This window comes from Pinus tabuliformis, chromosome 2_1 (genome assembly GCF_031772625.1).
Source record: "Pinus tabuliformis cultivar Carrire ecotype Pingquan chromosome 2_1, CPIR1, whole genome shotgun sequence".
NCBI lineage: Eukaryota > Viridiplantae > Streptophyta > Pinopsida > Pinales > Pinaceae > Pinus > Pinus tabuliformis.
The window spans coordinates 475,925,462-475,947,078 of record NC_142299.1 but is presented as its reverse complement, the minus strand read 5'-3'; the positions used below and the strand labels follow the sequence as shown (position 1 = coordinate 475,947,078).

The 21,617-nt window shown below is 35.7% G+C and overlaps 1 protein-coding gene across 1 annotated transcript; it reads right to left on the bottom strand.

Moving 5' to 3' along the window:
• Positions 1–13,103: 13,103 nt before the first annotated feature.
• LOC149200979 (uncharacterized) lies at positions 13,104–18,277 on the bottom strand. Its single transcript, XM_089402836.1, has 4 exons — positions 17,633–18,277; positions 16,427–17,528; positions 16,014–16,325; positions 13,104–15,820 (listed from the first exon to the last, which is right to left on the bottom strand). The coding sequence occupies exons 1-4, from the start codon at positions 18,121–18,123 to the stop codon at positions 13,268–13,270; spliced, it is 4,458 nt and encodes a 1,485-aa protein (XP_089258962.1). The 5' UTR covers positions 18,124–18,277; the 3' UTR covers positions 13,104–13,267.
• Between the last annotated feature and the right edge of the window lie 3,340 nt (positions 18,278–21,617).

Sequence of the window (21,617 nt, the reverse complement as noted above, 5' to 3'; positions counted from 1 at the left end):
TTCTGTTGTCAATGTGGAGAACTTACGTTTGTATGAACCTCCTTTGATTGCTGATAATGAAAACGTTGTTCAGCTTCCATCTATAGAATATTTCTCGCCAGAATTCTTAGATGAGCTGAAAGAAGATACAATCCTTGACAGAAGGACACGCACTTCAAGGAGGGGCAGTGTAGATTATGTTCGGATTGGTTTCAAAGGCAGCAAACTGAACAAGGCAAAGTGGATGGAGGTGGACAGAGTGAGGGAGATGTACCCTCACCTCTTTAACAGGTAGTTGAAGGCTTTTAGGGTCCAAAAGCTTCCCAATGGGGAGGCGTGATCAGGTGCTCATGTCCTAAGTGTCGTAAAATGCTCAAAATTTAAAGTGCTTAGAACTGGTTCAAAGTTGAATGAATAGAAAGTGCTCGTCTTCCCAATTCTGGCACCACAAACGGTTCAAAAAACGGTCGCCGTATGAGGAAGTTATGGCAAAAAGAAGAATTTGTCCATAACATTAGAAATTGTAATTTTTCAAAAAAAAAAAAAAGGAATATTCCGCCTGCACGAAATCCGAGGCAACCACCCAAACATTAAATGTAACTGCAGTTAAGTTGGCTTAATTTTGGCAGGAGCGCCAAATTTGGCGGACCCGCCATAATTGGCGGAGCTATCTGGAGTTAACTAAAGTTAGCTGGAGTTTTTCTAGGGAAAAACTGGAGAAACTTTAAATGGCCATAACGTTGGCTAGGAAAGGTGGTTTTGGACGAATTTGTTTTTGATTTTGGGTATTTTCGACCTTCTGAAGCCATTGGTACAGGTCTTACATCCATCTGAGCTCATTTGTAGAGGTTTTGGAGCCGTGAAAGTTCTAGGAGCCACCAGGACCCAGTTTTGTGAAGACTGTATAGGGTTGCAGGTATCCATTGGAGGTGATCCAATAGTCAATCCTGAAGGATTCAAGTGTTTTGAATCCATTTTTACCATCTATTTCTCCTGTAGATGCTTCTGTTCAGCTGTATTTTCAATTTGAGCATTTAATAAAAACAAGGACAAGCCCGGTTGGGAGCTTTGGACCCAGCAGACGTAGCCCTGGAGGGGGTGAACTGCTTTATCAACTTCTTTTGCATTTGTGGTTGATTTATTTTGCAGATCAAATTCGTTTTAATGTGTTAAACAGTAAAAGGAAATAACTCTGTTATGCTTAAATGGGTCATGAACAGCTGAAAATTTCATGTGTTTTCTTCTGCAAGACATGGAAATCTTTTAAACATGTTTAATTCTGAATTGAATACCTTGCAAACAAATTTCAAGTAGTTTCAAATTCAGATCAGCTGGAAGGAAACCCATTGGCAGCAAATGGGTGTTCAAGAAAAAGACAAATGTAGAAGGAAAGGTGAAGAAATACAAAGCTCGGTTGGTAGCAAAAGGTTATTCCCTGGTGCCGGGAATTGATTTTGGTGATATTTTTTCTCCTATTGCCAAGGTAACTTCTATTAGATTACTTTTATCTGTTGCTGCTGCTTTTGATTTTGAGGTACAATGGATGGATGTGAAGACAACATTTCTTCACGAGGACCTGGAAGAGGAAATCTACATGAAGCAACCTGAAGGCTTTGAGCTGAAGGGTAAGAAAGAACTAGTATGCAAGTTAAAGAAGTCTTTGTATGGGTTAAAACAGTCACCAAGCATGTGGTATCAGAAATTTGATACATTTATACGGGGACTTGGCTTCACCATAAGCAAAGCAGATCACTGTGTGTATTTTAAATTAATTGGTGACCATGTTATTTATCTAGTCTTGTATGTGGATGATATGTTGCTGGTTGGAAATGACAAAGAAATTATCCAGGATTTGAAGACCCAATTGTCCTCCAAATTCGACATGAAAGATATTGGTGCTGCAAACTATATTTTGAGCATGGAAATTAAATGAGATCGGGCAAAGAGGAAGCTCTGGTTAAACCAAAGGAAGTTTGTCGAGACAATACTACAGAGGTTTAATATGCAGGATAGTAAACCGGTGAAGGTTCCTATTCCTGTAGGTGTGAAGTTATCTGCTAAACAGTATCCCAAGACACAAGAAGAGGAAGAGGACATGTCCTGTGTTCCATATGCAAGTGTAGTCGGTAGCCTGATGTATGCAATGGTCTGTACTAGACCAAACATTGCACATGCAGTGGGAGTATTGAGCAGGTTTATGTCAAAACTAGGGAAGGAGCACTAGAGAGGAGTGAAGCGAGTTTTCAGGTATTTGCGTGGGACTGGTGATTATGGTTTGTGCTACCAAGGAAGACCAGGATTGGATAGAGTGTTGGATATTCGTGGCTTTGTTGATGCAGACTGGGCTGGAGATTTGGATCAGAGAAGATCTACAAGTGGGTATGTGTTTAACCTATTTTAGGTGCAATCAGTTGGATGAGTAAGAAACAATATGTAGTGGCAATATCAACTACAGAGGCAAAATACATGGTAGCCACGCATGCAAGCAAGGAAGCAGTTGGGTTGCAGATATTGTGTTCAAGTATCGGGTTAGTACAAGGAGCTATAAGAATAGACTATGAGAGCCAAAGTGCAATTTTCTTGGCAAAGAACCCTGCATATCATTCAAAGACAAAGCACATTTATGTTCAGTATCACTTTGTGAGGGATATGATAGAAGACAAAAAGGTGTTGCTGGTAAGGGTGGACACTTTGAAGAATAGTATAGATGCATTGACAAAATCTGTGAGCTCTGAGAAGTTCTCTTGGTGTAGAGAAACAATGGGCGTTGTAGAGCTGGATAAATGACTAAGCTCTCTTGTGGCCCCCTGGGGAAAGAAAACAACAAGTGGGAGAATGTTGGGTTGTGTTATATTCTTTCCACTACTAGCCCACGTAGATAACTGGGGGGTTAGAAGGGGGGCGAAGCCCCCCTTCGTTGCACCGATTGCGTAGCGGGGGGGAGTCACAGGGGTTTTGAGGGGTGCAGGTAACCCCACTCTATGGGGTCAGAGGCAGCACCCCGGAAAATTTTGGTTTTGGACTCTATATTAGGTTGGATGGACCTACCTATGGTTTTTTGCATGTTTTTCGCACATGGTTTTGGACACGATGGTTTTCGGTCCATGGTTTTAGACGCGATGGTTTTTTAGTCCATGGTATTGGATGCTTCGGCATGTATAAATATGTATTGTAACATTGAAAGGAACATAGTGAAAAATCAAGCTGGTAGTCCTGGTTTTGGGATCCAGGGGAAAATCTCTGTGTATATGTGTTTTATGTGTTATGATCTCGCATTGTTTATTTTTTGTGTTTTAGAATTCGTATGCAGGTAATTTCTGTATAGGGTTAAAACCTACAATTTCCTCTGCATATTGTAATTTTCTGTTTGTTGGAAGCATCAATGATACAAGGACATTTTGTTTGAGTCTTGGACAATCAAGAATTAGAAAAAATTAGATTAGATAATTGTTTTTATATCCTTCCTTAATGAAAAAACCTGAAAGAAAACATAGTAATATTGTGTTTATCTTCTAGAATAAGTTTCTTGGATTGTCACTGTTACTTGTTCTGATATTAGTCACATTAAGAAGTGAATTTTATTTTTAAATTAGGAACATATTTTAGCTTTCATTTTGGAATGTACTTTGCAACTAGTTTAGAATATTATTATTCTTTCTTTTAGAGCTAGTTCTAGTACGCTCTAGCCTTGTTTTATTACAGTATCATAATGTTGTAAATATTGTATGATATTCTAACCTTGTAACATTAATGATTGAATTAATTATTCTAATCCTAGTTTATAAATACAATATATAAATTAGTATTTCTTTATCCTTATTTACTTACACTGAAGTGATATCTCTTGTTGTTTGTTTATATTGAATCAAGGTTGTTACATTTCACTTATTGAAATTTGATTTAACTATCGTAATATAATTTACGATATATATAATTTAGGTTAGTGTAGGATAATTTTACTATAGAATAGGATTAGTATTAGTCTTCTTTTTTGGATTCAATCCTTCTTCGGAAGAAAGGATCCATTGCTAATGGAGTCGTTAAACTCGTCGAGGGTAGCTATCCCAAACATCTTGGGCTATTAAAGAGCCCCAATACATGCTACATCTCCTTTGTTGACTTAGGCATGCAAATGCCCACCTCCACAAAACTCTAGAAACGTTTTTCACAATTATGAGTTTTTTCTCAATTGTCTCAATTATGAAATAATTATAATCTCATAATTATAAAATTATGACAAAATAATTATGATAAATAACTCAATCATGTAATTTCACTCTTTTAACATGGAATAAATCTCACATAAGTAAAATAAAAGGTGAAAGAGGATGAATTGTAGCCAGAAACCAAGGTAAGTTGAAATTGGGTTTCTCTCACTACAATGGAGTGGAAAATAGGGTTATAACATATGCCCCCTAATGCATGAGTTCGGAAGAGAAATCGATGGCAAAAATGCATTACAACAAAACTTAAAGCTCAAAATGGGAGGAAGGAACCAAGAATGTGAAGTTGGATGAGCAAAAAATGTGAAGTTAGATAGAAGGAAATCAAGTGGTGAAGTCTCAAATATGCTGATAAGACCCCCAAGGTAGGCATACCCATGCTCACTCATAAAGAGATACTAAATACTTAACATGAAATGATAAGACATGGCCATGGACAATACATAGTGGATTCGTGTGAAACATCAGAAAAATCATAGCCACCAACAAATACATCTGTGTCACAATATACATCAGTAGGACTATGGACACATAATAGATAAGAGGTGTCCCAGGGTAGTCCTCAAAGTACATAATGAATACATAACTCCAACGCAACCTGGGAAGGATGACATATAAGAGTGAGATGTCCCTAACCAAGGGTCTTCTACATAACCCTAATGGTATGAATCAACAACATGTAAATAGATGTGTTGATGTCTAGCATGGTAGAAATAGTTTGATTATTTGTCAATGATGTGTATCGTTGACAGACAAGAGGAGACCCACCAATGATGAAAATGGACCCCAAGGTACTTAGTACAATCCACTAAGTGTGAATAGATTAATTGACGCCAAACACTCACGAACTCAACGATCTAGAGTTAATGATGTAAACCCATTTTCAATTTCAAGGGAACCTACCATTGAGGTCTACAAGCTCCAAGGTACTACTAGTTACTATATCAAGCTCTTGGATAATGAGTTGAAGTCGACAAGAGAAGATTCGTCGAAGGAGGGGCTTGATGTATCCCCCATCAATCAAAATGGAACACACTGAGAGATGTAGTAAATGGATGAATTCATGAAGTGATGAAGTACAATTGAAATGAGGATGGATAACACAAAAAGGTCAACAAGCAACTGCAAATGGTCGACACAGGCTGAGACTTCCCTTGAACATGTACCAGCATGAAAAAAGAGTGACTTAGAAGCATGACTATTGATCACCACATAATATCATGAAACAACACAAGAGGCATTGAAGCGCGCTCCATAGTTACTGGAAAGTAACTAGACAGAGGAGTATACAGAATCATATGTATGGTATGACTCTTAGGCAAGCTAAAACCCAACTGTAATATAATGATGTAGAAAGGTGGCATGTTCGAGGGCGACGTGATTGACACTGCCATTTTTATAACTAACATAAATGAATGTTCCCTTCCCATTTTCTCCTTTTAGTCTCCTTCATGGTTTAATGAGCACGAAAGAGAAGATAAGTATGTTTAGTAGGTTCCTTTTTTCGTAAGTTTTAACAACGTCGAAAAAGAGAATGTTAAAGAGATCACTCGTTGACTTTCAATTTACTTAAAATATAGGAAAGGATAGAAAGAACTCGAAATTTTCTTTTATATTTTACGAGCATGAAATGATGGAAAAATAAGCTCAGGATTTTCATAAGTTTAACGAGTAATGAAAAGAGACCAAAATTAGCTTAGTGTTTTCATTAATTAATGAGGATAAAAACAAGGCAAAAAGGAACTCGGTGTCATTCAATATTTAACAATCATAAGAAGGACACTAAGGAAGCTCATCCTAGAGGAACAAGTGGTATAAAAGTTAGTAGCTAGTGTCGCTATGATGGAACCATGCAAACCATAAGGAGACAAAGAGACTGGCTTAATAAAACCACTCATCATAATGGTTCCTCCAAGAAAGGGTAAAACACCAAGTGAAAGTGAATAATAGGAAAAGCAGATGATGATGACGGAATTACGAAACCAAGCCTCATCATGCATAAATAGGATGATATAATGTGGCAATCATGAGGGATAAAGCATGGAATCCTCTCGGGGTAAGGCCAGAAATAGGACAAAGAAGAGGACATGGGGCCTAGATTCTAAGCCATAGCAAATAAAAAGGAGGGATTCCAAAAGAGAATAAAAATGACACTACGTGAACACCAAGAGGGAAAGAAGGTGCTAAACTAGGATATCCATGTATAAGAAGGCTCTACTGTCAAACTACAACATGCATAGAAGAGAAAGTGGCTACTGTCACATTTTGACGGGTTCAGATCTAAGGCATAATGATGGCACTCACGGTTAATCATGCATTGGAGATGGCAATATGTGAATTACCCCTATATTCCAGTTTAGAAAAACACACCTAAGGTCCAACATATGTCACAATAAAAAGCTACCCTGTCCTATAAAAACCATCTAGAATGTGTAGAACCATGGTTAAATCACATAATGAAAGAGATAAAACATGGATGAGGTAAAAACATGACCATATATATATATATAGTATTTTCATATTTTTTTTTTTTTGCATATATGATGTACTAAAGAAGAGCTTGCATCACACACCAAACCAAGAAAGAGATAAATCATCACACGCTCCTATGTACAATATGTACAAGCGTAACTCAGTCTGATAGGTCACGTCAAGGTGTGCCCATTGTCGGGCACAGGCCAAGAATTTCCATACATTAACTCATGGAGGAGTGGAGGTACCATATGGCACACCATGAAGGGGCCATGCCATGGAAAATTGAATTTCTTGATTCCTAAAGGTTGATGATACTAGGGAAAACCTAGAATCATAGCATTATTAGGAATGACCCAAGGACATACAAGGTGAGTGGTCTCGTGAGCTAGTGGAGCTTTTGGACAATGGTTGCCAAGATGTAAATGGGGTACAAGACACTTGTTAAGATGTGGAGAGAAGTTGGACAATTCATTGGCAAGTTGACTCAAGACTTGACACGGTCCAAGGGTGACACTTCCAAGGAGGACCGAGGAGAAGCCCCTTGGGTCGATTCAATATTTTATTTTCCAATCTCCACCTTTTCCAAATCGGGGAGACTAGAGACATCAATAAGCATAATCTCCCTAATATTATCAATAAGTAAAGTTGTGTGGTATCATAGAAAAATACTATATCCCCACCCCTTATTGGTTTCTAATATCTAACTATGTCACAATGTTATCATCAACCAAAATCTTTGCAATAATTATATTCATCTAAATCCCATTATAAAGAAAATTTATATAATAATAATAGATATTTTATTGATTTTTTTTTATCTTCCAAATAAAAACTTTAATAAATAAATAAATTATTTCTATCTATACTTTAATAAATAAATAAATTATTTCTATATATTAAAATTTCATCATCATTTCCTTAAAACTTATTAACATGCAAAGCTTGAATCCATGTTATATAAATTACATACTTATCAAACTTCCCAAATCAAGATATTTCTTTAAAAATGAAGTTCTCTTAATTTTTTTTTGGAACCTTTTTCAATGTTAGAGGAAACATTAGAAAATAGTTTAGTTAATCTTTGAAGTTACGTTTGTCAGTGATAATTTTTAAAAATTTATTTGTAATCCACCTTTAATTAAGTTTTGATTATAAGTATTTTTTCTACCAAATTACAAAGATATGAAATGAAAGTTTTTTTCTTCTTACCTTACGGCATTAAAAAGGCCTAAAATATAAATATTGACATTTTGATATTGTAGGTAAAAAAAAAAAAAATTGTATTTACATTTTTTAATATCCTTTAATTAACTTTTGATTATAAGTATTTTTCTACCAAATGACAATGATATGAAATGAAAGATTTTGATTTTTTTCTTCTTACCTTATGGCATTAAAAAGGCCTAAAATATAAATATTGATATTTTTATACTGTAGGTAAAAAAAAAATTGTATTTACATTTTTTAATATCTTAATGTGTAAAAATTGTAATTTATGGTATTGTTAATTTATATAAATTGGATAGATGATATTAAATCATATAAAAAAATATTAAATAATTATTGGTGAAATTTTAAGGTAAAAATGAGCATTTGAATAAAAAATGATTAAAAAAATTTAATTTAAAAAAAATCGATAAAAATTAAGACAATGATGTTGTCCCTACTGTAAAATATTTGGGAGGGAAAAGAAGGCAATTATTTTTTTTTAATTTGTGTTTTTGGCTCATTTTTTTATAGGTTTACTCAAAGATCAACTGTAGGTACCTATTGGATGCGGAATTAAAACTACACATCCAATGGGTACCTATACTCGATATTTGAGTAAACTTGTAAGGAGATAAGTTGAAAATACAAATAAAAAAACAATTTTATTTCTTTTTCTTTAAAAATACATCTCTTATATCACTATTTTAACTATTATTTATTATTTTCCTTACGAAGCCAATTTTAGACCTCAAAATTCCCCTAATGATAGTCTTGTCATGTTGACTACTCTAGCATAGGGGAAACTAGACCAATATCATAGCATTACTGCTTTTTTCCACGTAAAATGTTTAAAACTTATTATAAATCCTAACAAATATTATCTTCTAAACATTCTACATCCTACTCTAAAGACTTGATAACCTTCTTGATCATTGATTTTAAAAAAATATGACTAACATACATAACAACAAATATCATGGATAACTTCTATGTAATAGGAGAGTTCACCTGGATCCTATCCAGTGGTCCTATCTCCTCTTCAAATTCTGTGAATTCCATGAATTCCATGTTGGTTAGAATCTTTGCCATCATTGTGACTTTGTTTACTAACCTTCTAATTTGTTTTTGCACTTCATCCATATTTAACAATATTTCCCATTTCTCTTCTGATTTCTCAACTAATACTTTTCCCATAATGTTCCTGAGTTTCCAACAAAGGTTTATTGGTAGCATATATATTGTAATCTTCATTCTCGTGTTGCTCGTGTTGAAAACTCATCTGCCACCATATTTCTCTTCTTCTGCATCTGCTATGAACCATCATTCAATCCTTGATCTACTCTCAATTTCCTCAATTTCACTTTGGATCGTTGGTGGGGTATTTTCGTAGTAAATATCAATAACATGATACACTATCATATGGGCTTGAGAGGTAGATGGAATTCTAGCATTACTACAACCCCTCCTACCACTTGAACCTCCTCACTAAGGCATAATTCTCCAACAAGAATGAGTATAGGACCGAGGCTCAAAGAAAGGAGGATGACATACTACACAAAAAAGAACAGTGGACAACACAAACATAAGAAAGAGAACATTTAGCCAGTCCACCCAAGATAGCACAAAGACCGCTCACCTTCAAACAAATGTCAACCCAAGACTCAAAGAGAGAAAACTAAGGACCAAACTTTTGTAGGGATGAGTTTGAAGCATATCCCCACCCTTTCATAATCATCTAGAACAATGTGGGAGGCGAGGTCACTGTGTAACACAAGAATCAAAGAAAAGATATGAGACAGGGGTGACTATAATCCACAAAAGAAAAAGATAATCCTAGATAACACAAAAGAGATATCCCAACACTAAGACAAAGACATGACCAAAGAAGCTTAAACTTGCTACAAGTATAGCCCCAAATTGAGAACCAAAAGCACCAAAGAGGAATGCCAAGATAGATGAGATATAATGAAAGTTCAAACCATGGATTACTTTTCTATGAAGAAGTTTCAAAGGCTAAGACAACTGAGTGGAAAAATGGAGTTTCAAAATTGAAGCCTTCCACACCCTCTATGAGACCCTAATTTCAAAATGCTTAAGCAAAGACTCCACCACTATAATAAGGAACTAAACATTGATACGATAATTTGTGCATAAGAAAACAAGACCAATACGGCTAAGATGCCAAAGGAATTGATGAATGCCACTAAAATTGTCAAAAAGTACTTCCCAGAGCTTATTCACCGAATGAGGAGCTTGATAAAACCAAACAATGTTAAATATGAATGAATTTGGGGCTAATCATAATGATCATGTATTTAGAGGGATTACTTTTATCTCCACTTTTAAAATTAGGAACAATGAGGTTTTGAGTTCTAGGTTTAGGAAAACCCTACTTGACTACCAAATTGAATGGATTTTGTATGTGACGAATAAGGACAGGGCCCTCCAATTTTTAAGATCTTGGCTTGGTAACTTTTAATGTGAATCTTATCTTTCCTTTTGCAAGTGCTTAACCCCAAACTTTATATATTTTATGACAAAACTTCATCCTAACAGAAACATTTAGAATGTTTTCCACAACCAAATGGGATTTAGAAAGATTTTTTAGGTAAGAGTTCAAGTCATTCAAAGGAATCATACTATTCTCTTTAATTTTAAAAGTCAAAATTTACCTTTATAATCGTTTAAGATCTAACTTTGATAAGTGCAAAAACTTCTATTGTTTTATGTTTATGTAGTGCCTTTTTTTTCTTTTTAATTAAGGCTTTGTATCTTTTTATCTCATCCGATTTTAGCGAACCATTAAAGACATCCCTAATAGCTTCTCTAGCACTTTTACACTCATTGACATACCAATGATTGGCTATTCTATTTTTCTTTTTACATAACATCTCAATAGATAATTTGTTAATGGAAGTAGAGAGGGTTGTCATAAAATTATGATAGAGGTTTTAATTTATTATTTAAGTGTTTCAAGAAAATTTAACATTATTTTTTGTTTAAAAGGCAAGTACTTTAGTTATCATAGTTTTCTTCGATGGAGATTTTGTACAGGATCAAATTCAAAGTTGAAGCCAAAGGTCGATGGTTGAAGTTAGACTCATGCTCATTTAAAAGGTTAAAATTTACTATTTATTTGTATATGGATGGGGATATCACATAGTCTATGACACTACTACCTAGTTCATGGATACAAATCATCTAGTTAGAAATTTACCATCTCATTAGACCATTGCAAATTATTAGATATTGAGAACTATAAAGCTCAATTACTTAAGTACCAAATAAATTCTCAATCAGGTCTTCATAGTTTTTTGCACCTATTAGCTAAAGCAAGGTCCTCATCTAGCTAAAGAGGATTAGGATTGGAATTATTGTTTAGAAAAATAACTTAATTAACTCAGTTACAACATTAAAGCCTCTTAGCAATGGGATAGTATCTTTAATTCTCATATTGTAAATACCTTGTTCTATGTTTGTAAGGACAATTTTTATCTAGGTTTTTTTTCTTATAGAAGTAGAATTTGATGGGCACGAAGTAATAGATTGTTATATAAATATTGTTGGCATTAAAATCTGAAATCTCCCTCCAAATGTATTGATTGAGAATGTATTTATTATAAGTCAAATGTGAGAAGAAATGTTCATTTTATGTAACAAGCATTTGCCTCCAATCCCTTTATGAAGGATTTGATATTCCATATCAATCACAATACAAATCCTTCAATGTTAAGAACCTTAGATTCTTCATGCTTACAAGCTTCAACCAATAATACAATACCAATTTCACTCAAAATATAAATTAATATATGCCATTTGTTCCATGGAAGACCATGAAGAGGATCTGAAGTATACCAAATTCCTATTTATTTTTTACCTTTAGTATTTGTATCTCCAATAATTACTTTTTAGTTCTTAATTATTGTTTGTTTTCCTTCCTTTTTAGTTTCTTTAATCTTTTCGATTTACTTAGTTAATTCTATTTGGTCTTTTGGAATGAAGTATTTTCTTTATAAATATTTTGGCCTCTTTTATGCTTTGTAATTTTGCTTAATATACTATATTTATAGTCCTTAAAACTTCACTTACTATAATCAACCTATCTTTATATTCAATTATTTTGTCCAATCTCTTTACTTTTATGAAATAAGTTGTCTCAATATATAATTTATGTTTTAATTCTCGTTAACTTGTCTTTTATCTTTCAACACTTCAAAAAAACAAAAAGCAAGCCAATAAATATATAAAATATAATTATATTTCTTTCTATTTAGATTCCTTCACTCTTGAGAACATGTCCTGTTCTTTTTAAAAATAATTATAAAATATAATTGAAAATTAAATCACTTTGATGGTGATATTAAGTATAATAAATTTCTTTAGGTTATCACCATTATAAAAAATAGCTATATGAAATCATAGCAAACAAATTGGAATCCTTTATTTAGACACAATAGAAATATAAAATTGTTTTATAAAACAAAATAGAGGATGTTTAATTATATTATAATTAGTATATAATATATTATTAATGATAAAATGATTAATTAATATTTAATATTTAATATTAAATTTAATAAATTTAATTGATTCATTATGAGTTTTAAATTTTGTTATAATTTATTTATTTGTAAAATTTACTTTTACATTTATGAATTTATTACATTTAACTTTTTATTTTTTTTGACAATTTTCAAAATAAATGTTACTTCCAAAATTAATTTGTTAACGAAATTATAAAAGTGTTATATTTTGTTAAAAAGTAATTTACACTAGCTTGAATTTAACCATTATAAAAAAGAGTAACACCCTGGAAACTAACCATTAATTATCTCTTTAAATTAGTGTCATAACCTAAATAATATATTAAATATATTTTTAATTAAAATATAATTATTTTAAAATTTTATTTTTATCATTTACTAATCTGAATGTTCAGTCAAAAATAGAGCATATTAAAAATTATTTTCCATAAAACACAACAATAAAATTTAAACTACCTCCTCTTTAACCTAATTAATTGAATTTCTTTAAATTTTTATCTAAATTAAATTACTTTTCAGTTTTAACAATAATCAATCAAATTAAATTACTTTTAAGACCCTGTACTCACACATTAATTAAATTAAATTAATTTTCTTTACAGTATCAATTAAATTACTATTAAAACCATGTACTCGCATAAAACAAATATGCCTGTTATAATAAGCACGAGGACCATGATGTGAATATAATTGTCTAACACTGAATACACTCGCACAGCGGTGGGTGTCTATTATTAAAAAAAGCAAAACATAAATAAAAACATATTTCTAAGCGTTATGACCGTCTGTTACAGTGATCTAATTATTATCACTTCAATCCTCCACTCAGCGGGTCCCCTACTCCCACACAGGGCATTGTAATTTAGGACATTTTGAGACATCTAGCCTTTCCAACCACGTAAAATCTTCAACGCCTTCCACTTCTTCTAACTCAAGGCACCCTCTAACATTCATTTCCTGAAGCTCTGTCGCGTGCTCCAACCCCCGGATCCTCCTCAGCTTCACACATCCATCTGCGTAAAACCCCTCCAAGGATACCAACTTTTCCATGCTGGGCAGTTCTTCTAACTCTGAGCACCCAGAAACATCTAGGATTCTAAGATTTGTCGTCTGCCCCAACCCCTGTATAGTCTTAAGCTTCTTACATCTGGCTGCCCACAACCCCTCCAAGGATACCAACCTTTCGATGCCCGGCAATTCTTCTAACTCTGAGCATCCAGAAACATTTAACCTTATAAGCTTTGTAGCCTGAGCCAACCCGTGTATGCTCTTCAGCTTCATACATCCCTCTGCCCGCAGCCCCTGCAAAGATACCATTGTTTCCAGACTTGGGAGTTCTTCTAACTCAGAGCACTCAGAAACAACGAAGGATTTAAGTTCTGTAGTCTGGGTCAATCCCCTTATGCTCTTAAGCTTCTTACATCCGTCTGCCCACAACCACACCAAGGATACCAACATTTCGATGCCCGGCAATTCTTCTAACTCTGACCATCCGGAAACATTTAACAATATAAGCTTTGTAGCCTGAGCCAACCCGTGTATGCTCTTCAGCTTCATACATCCCTTTGCCAGCAGCGACTGCAAAGATACCATTGTTTCCAGACTTGGGAGTTCTTCTAACTCAGAGCACTCAGAAACAACGAGGGATTTAAGTTCTGTAGCCTGCGTCAATCCCCGTATGCTCTTCAGCTTCAGACATCCGCCTACCCGCAACTCTACCAAAGATACCAACTTTTCCATGCTGGGCAGTTCTTCTAACTCTGAGCACCGAGAAACATTTAAGCGTATAAGCTTTGTAGCCTGAGCCAACCCGTGTATGCTCTTCACCTTCATACATCCCTCTGCCGACAGCTCCTGCAAAGATACCATTGTTTCCAGACTTGGGAGTTCTTCTAACTCAGAGCACTCAGAAACAACGAGGGATTTAAGTTCTGTAGCCTGCGTCAATCCCCGTATGCTCTTCAGCTTCCTACATCCCTCTGCCCGCAGCTCCTGCAAAGATACCATTGCTTCCAGACTTGGGAGTTCTTCTAACTCAGAGCACTTAGAAACAACGAGGGATTTAAGTTCTGTAGCCTGCGTCAATCCCCGTATGCTCTTCAGCTTCAGACATCCACCTACCCGCAACTCTACCAAAGATACCAACTTTTCCATGCTGGGCAGTTCTTCTAACTCTGAGCACCGAGAAACATTTAAGCGTATAAGCTTTGTAGCCTGAGCCAACCCGTGTATGCTCTTCAGCTTCCTACATCCCTCTGCCCGCAGCTCCTGCAAAGATACCATTGTTTCCAGACTTGGGAGTTCTTCTAACTCAGAGCACTGAGAAACAACGAGGGATTTAAGTTCTGTAGCCTGTGTCAATCCCCGTATGCTCTTCAGCTTCAGACATCCACCTACCCTCAACTCTACCAAAGATACCAACTTTTCCATGCTGGTCAGTTCTTCTAACTCTGAGCACCCAAAAACATTTAAGTGTATAAGCTTTGTAGCCTGAGCCAACCCGTGTATGCTCTTCAGCTTCATACATCCCTCTGCCCGCAGCGCCTGCAAAGATACCATTGTTTCCAGGCTTGGGAGTTCTTCTAACTCAGAGCACTCAGAAACAACGAAGGATTTAAGTTCTGTAGCCTGTGTCAATCCCCGTATGCTCTTCAGCTTCAGGCATCCACCTACCCACAACTCTACCAAAGATACCAACTTTTCCATGCTGGGCAGTTCTTCTAACTCTGAACACCGAGAAACATTTAAGCGTATAAGCTTTGTAGCCTGAGCCAACCCGTGTATGCTCTTCAGCTTCATACATCCCTCTGCCCACAGCTCCTGCAAAGATACCATTGTTTCCAGACTTGGGAGTTCTTCTAACTCAGAGCACTCAGAAACAACGAGGGATTTAAGTTCTGTAGCCTGCGTCAATCCCCGTATGCTCTTCAGCTTCAGACATCCACCCACCCGCAACTCTACCAAAGATACCAACTTTTCCATGCTGGGCAGTTCTTCTAACTCTGAGCACCGAGAAACATTTAAGCGTATAAGCTTTGTAGCCTGAGCCAACCCGTGTATGCTCTTCAGCTTCCTACATCCCTCTGCCCGCAGCTCCTGCAAAGATACCATTGTTTCCAGACTTGGGAGTTCTTCTAACTCAGAGCACTGAGAAACAACGAGGGATTTAAGTTCTGTAGCCTGCGTCAATCCCCGTATGCTCTTCAGCCTCCTACATCCTTCTGCCAGCAACTTCTCCAAACATAAAAACGTTTCCATACTTGGCAGCTCTTCTAGCTGGTAGCACTTAGAAACATTTAGGAATCTGAGCTTCGTCGCCTGCGCCGGGACCGGTATGCTTTTCAGCCCATAACATCGGCTTGCATGCAACTCCTCCAAAGATGCTGGCAACTGCAGAGGTGCGTGCAAAAGCAAAATGTTCACTCGTTACCACCACAAGTAATATCATAATTCACATTATCATAACCTTACGAATTCTTTTCAAACGAAAATGTTGTGGGACAGTAATAGCTACTAAACATACAAACGTCAACCTAACAAATTTCTAAACATACAAACGTCAACATAACAAATTTCTACTTACTGATGATTCGCATTCACTGTCCCAGTCCAACAATGTTTTTAATGGGCTTCTATCGACTCGTAGAACCCTTAATTTCTTCATTGTAACCAACGAAGGCAGGGAAGAGTAGGGACATCCTTTCCAGCTGAGCCACAATAGATTTGGTAACTTCAACCTCGTCAGGATGCGTTCCAACAGAGAACCTTCAATATGAAGAATTTGCAACCTCCTCAAAATGCGGTTCCAGCCATCATTTTCAGTCTCAATAATGTCACATAGATCATCGCCACCAAATTCGCCTTCAACCAGCCGAATTCCCCGCACGGTGGTTTCCTGTCCATAGTTGAAAAACGAATGTTATGGCTCGTTCGTTCAAAAATTCGTACCACGCTTTTAGTGAATAATCTTAAAAAAGAGAATGACTAAACACTTACAAATGATTGTTGTGACAAATAATCAATAACCCTTTTTGTCTGCCAAAGACGATGTGGCGACGAAGTAGCAGCAACCTCTCTTCCCAGGTCTCTTACGTGGTCGTGCATACGTATACAATTCCTGTCGTCCACTTCTACAAGAGACTTGTCCCGCAGATTTAGAAACCCTCGCTTTCCTCTCCAATCTGATCCGTTCCATATGCTTATGGCCGAATCCCTGTTTTCACCTATGAAAAAACACGCGATATCTAGGAATATCTCTTTTTCCTGTTTATCGAGTGAGCAATAACTTCTAAAAAGTGTCTTCTGTATGTCACTGGGAAGTATTTCTTTAAGATCCTCCAATTCGTCTTCCCACTGGGATATTTCTTTATTATAGAGTAATGCCCCAACTATTTTCAGAGATAAGGGCAATCCATGGCAACATCCTAAAAACTTATCTACTAGATGCTGAAACGCTGGAAGCGGATCAGCTTGGCTGAAGGCATAGGAACAGAAGAGCTCTTGGGAGTGCTCTTCATTAAGCCCAGATAGCTTATAAATAGATGAATCTTCAACTCTTGAGTTTCTGAGAACACCCCTATCTCTAGATGTAATCAATATTAAACTCCGTGAATTGAGATTATCAGTTTGGACAGGCAAAAATGCATTCACCTGGTCAACATTATCAACATCATCAAACACTATTAAAGTGTCAAAACATTTGAGAGGCTCTCCCAGCATCTCTTTACCTACATGAACATTGTTTACCTGCTCATCCCTTCCATTCAAGGTCTTAAGGAGTTGACTCTGTAACAAATGTAAAGACCCCTTACTTGCATGATCTCTGACGTCAGCTAAAAAGCAGGATTTGCTATAACCTGATCTCTTCCTATTGAAGAAAAATTTTGCTAACGTTGTTTTTCCTACGCCACCTAACCCTACAATCCCCAAGATCTGAGGTTTCCCGCTTTCCTCTTTCTGCAACAGCACTCTATCTTCGAAATCTTTGAGCTTTAAATCCAACCCTGTTGGATAATCAGCCACGTGCAAGCCTGGCTCTGGCACCATTTCTGACAGACGTTTAACCAACTTATCTAGCAGCTCCAGCACCAACTCCTCACTAATTATTCAGAAACAATAAGTAGACCTAGTGAGAAACAAACGCCTATGTCTATTTATCAGTATAAAACACAACTATATCAATACGGAAGGTTGAGTTCTCACCCATTGCACGTCTCCAGCTCGAAACCGCTATTATTTGCCACTTGCTGAAGTGCATTTCTCCATTCTTTAACAGTGTTGGTATCATATCGCCCCTTCGTTTCATGTGATTGCAGGGCTTCACCATAAGAGTCCTGTATCCACCGAACTTTAGCGGGAGTGACACGATAAAACACGGGAACTATAGGAGCTTTTGACTGTAACATCATTACGAGCTCGTTCAGGCACCAAGATGACTCAGCATATCTAGGAGAAAGGATCGCCACATGAACAGAGGCGGTTCTAATAACGTGCTCTAATTGAGAAGAAATTTCGTATCCCACTTGCATCTCCTCTTCATCGAGAAAAGCCGTCAATCCTTTCTCTCGGAGGCGAAGATACAGAGATCTGGCGAAGGTTTTCTTCACGTCAACCCCGCGATGGTTTATGAAAAATTTGTAGGATTTGTAGCTGGGATTAGCCACGGCAGAGGTGGAGGATGAGGATGTAGCCATTGCGAACTGGAAAACAAAAATGAAAGGTAGTAAGGTTCGATACTATGGACGCAATTTGCAGAGGTGTAGACAAGTGAGGGCTTGTAAAGCGCAGAGAGATCGAGGGAAACACTGGCTGTAAATATTAAATCTTCACCTACTGTTTATGCAAGGTTATTTGCAGAGGGGTAGCCAAGTTAGGGTTTGTAAAGCGCAGAGAGATCGTGGGAAACACTGGCTATAGATATTAAACCTTCACCTGCGGTTTATGCAAGGTTATTTTATGCACCTGTGGTTTATACGTAGTTATTTTATAAAATACAGAGCATAGTAACCGACATCGAGCATCAAATTTCAACGCATTTTTTAAATCCCACGCGCATTCAACTAAAAGTAATACGCAAACAGGCCCCACACGCAATTGGAGGTAACACATAGGCCCCACAAGGTGCTGCACGTCATGACAGCATTAATTAAACGCGTATACATTTAAAAAGAAAAGATGCTCAACTAACTGTCCAAAATTTTGACAAGATTGTGAATTTTAAAATGTGAGGTTGAATATACAAATGAATGGAGCGTTTCCGTAAATTTTGAAAGCATTTACACCGTAGATTATAGAACTCAGAATTATCATTCCAAAAGTTCACAAATAAAAATTATCATTTTAGAAAATTTCGGAAAAAAAAAATATCACTAAAAAATCAAAAACATTAACCATTCAGAATAAAACTACATAATTTCAAGCTCTAGATTATAGAACTCAGAATTATCATTCCAAAAGTTCACAAATCAAAGTTATCATTTCAAAAAATTCTTTACTAAATTTCGGGGAAAAAATTATCATTAAAAAATCAAAAACATTAACAAGTCAGGATAAAACTACATAATTTCAAATTCGTATTTCAAGATTATATCAATACTATAGTTTAACTATGTTAATATTAAAATATTTATTTATTGTTGAATTGAGGCTTTTGTGATCTATATCAAGTTTAAGAGAAATTTTTCGGAGTAAATCACAAGATATATCATTTGTCAACGCATTTCGAACCAACGAGTGTGGTTCATCGTGAGGACAAGTTGAAAAATCAGATCCATCTTTGCTTTTTAAATAGTATGAGCAGAGCCTCCAACGGCTAACAAGGGTAACGGTGACTAAGGCCCAGGTCAAACCAGTAAAAAATAAGGGACCTTACCTTTACCTAAATATAATTTATAAGTATAAATTAATTTTAATTAAATTGGTTATGAGTTAATAAACAATTAAAAGTATTAACTATTTTATAGATAAATGGAAGTTATAAATATTAGAAAAGATCGTATAACTAAAAATATATAAAGGAATAACTAACTAATTAAAACTATATATAAATTATATGTATATATATATATATATATATATATATATATATATATATATATATATATATATATATATATATATATATATATATATATATATATATAATTTTTAAATGAGAGGTTAAGTTAGTTGAATAAAAATAAAAATAAAAATAAAATAAAATAAAAATAAAAATATTAATATTAATATTAAAAATAAATAAATATATAAATATATATGATGATGATGATGATGATGGTTAACGTCCGCTGAGACCAAATAATGATCTATCGGACCTAAAAAGACAAATTATTTATTTTGATTTAAGATTTTATTCCTATGCTCAAAAAGCTTGGAGAGAAGCCTCCCGAGTTCACTATAATTTTGGCATTGTAAAAGGCTAAGAAGGTCAGTATTGTAACAAAGGTTGTGAAATTGAGATCTAATGTGGTTGTATGCAGGGCACTCTAAGAGGAAGTGGTTTTCATCCTCGATGCTCCTATTCTCACAAATATGGCAGATCCTTTCCATCCATGGCGTTTTAGGAACTGCCCAACGGCCAGTTTCACTATGGAGCTCATGAGAATTCATTCTAATCTTTGCTATATTAATTTTCTTCTTTGAGCTAGTTAAAATAGAGAGATACTTTTGATCTTCAAGGGTGGGGTTGATGACCTTCTTATAATAACTTAATTTTCTTTTAGACGCTAAATCTTTCTCACACGACAATTTTTCTTTGAACTTAGAAGTAACAATATCTTTAATGTTATTTATGTTTTGCAAAGCATCATTCTCATTGATCTCCCAATAGTTTAACCAGGCCCTTGTGTCCTTATGCCATCCTCGGTTAAGCCTTAGGTGGTTTTGGATGGAATTTAAAGCTAGCTTAGGAAGTCTATGATTGTCTATGTTATTGAGCTTGTGCTTGTACAACAAAAACCTGAGCATAGCTAGGCTCTCAATAAGAGAAAGACCTGCTTCTATAAGGAGAATAGGATAGGGTGTATTACTTTTAATTTTCAGGTTATAAATTATAAAACGTTTCTGGATTTGCTCAATCTTTCTCCATGATTCTCTGGAGATGTTGCAGCCCCAAACTTAACAGCCATATAAGATAACAGGAGTGACTAAAGTTTCAAAGAGGAACTTCTTTTTATCCCACATTACGAGGTTTGCTGTTTTACAATTATTTTCAAGACCAAAATAAGCTTTCCATCCCCCATTGATCCTTTTCTCAATGCTATGGTTCCAGTTGAGCTTGTGATGGATATCAATTCCTAGGTACTTGTAAGAATACACTTCCTCCAAGTTATTATTGTCATACATAAAATTAGCGCAAGTGTCCTTCTTGGGTTTGATAATCATAACTTTTGTTTTGTCAGTGTTAACAGTCATACCCATGGTAGAGCAGAAATCCTTAAGAAGCTTGAGTTGCTTATCAAGATCAGAAGGGCACCTTGCCAAAAGAACAATATCGTCAGCATAGAGAAGAAGGATAACGACTATCCCAGCTAAGATTGTGCCACCACATCCTGCTTCTTCTAAATAACCTTCGAGCTTATCGATGTAAATGCCAAAAAGGGTAGGGGAGAGGGGGAAACCTTGTTTAACTCCGATGTTACACTTAATATCTTTTGACCACCCCTCATTGTTCTTTAGCTTGGCAATTACATTCTCGTATAGCCTTATAGCAGCAGCTCTCAACTCAAGAGGAACCTTTAGCTCTTCTAACCTATTCCAAAGGTTGTATCTAGGAACCGTATCGAAAGCCTTTCTAAATTCTACAAAGCAGCAAAATAAATTGGATTTGTCATTACGACATTCCTCCGCAATGATCCTAAGCGTAACAAGGTGGTCTGTTGTTGAGTGATGCCTTCTGAAACCTGCTTGGCCTTTAGCCCGCTTACCTTCACTTTCAAGCCATATGCTTAACTTTTTTTCCAGAATACTACCATACAACTTGGCTAAGAGAGGGTTGATCATAATTGTCCGATAATTAGAGGGGTTATTTGTATCTCCACTTTTAAAAATAGGGATAATGAGGCTCTCAGTCCAAGGTTTAGGGAACCCTTGCTTAACAGCTTGATTGAAAAGCTTGTGGATGTGGGGGATGAGGACAGGGCCTCCAATTTTTAAGATTTCTGCCTGGTAACCTTCAATGTCCTTAGCT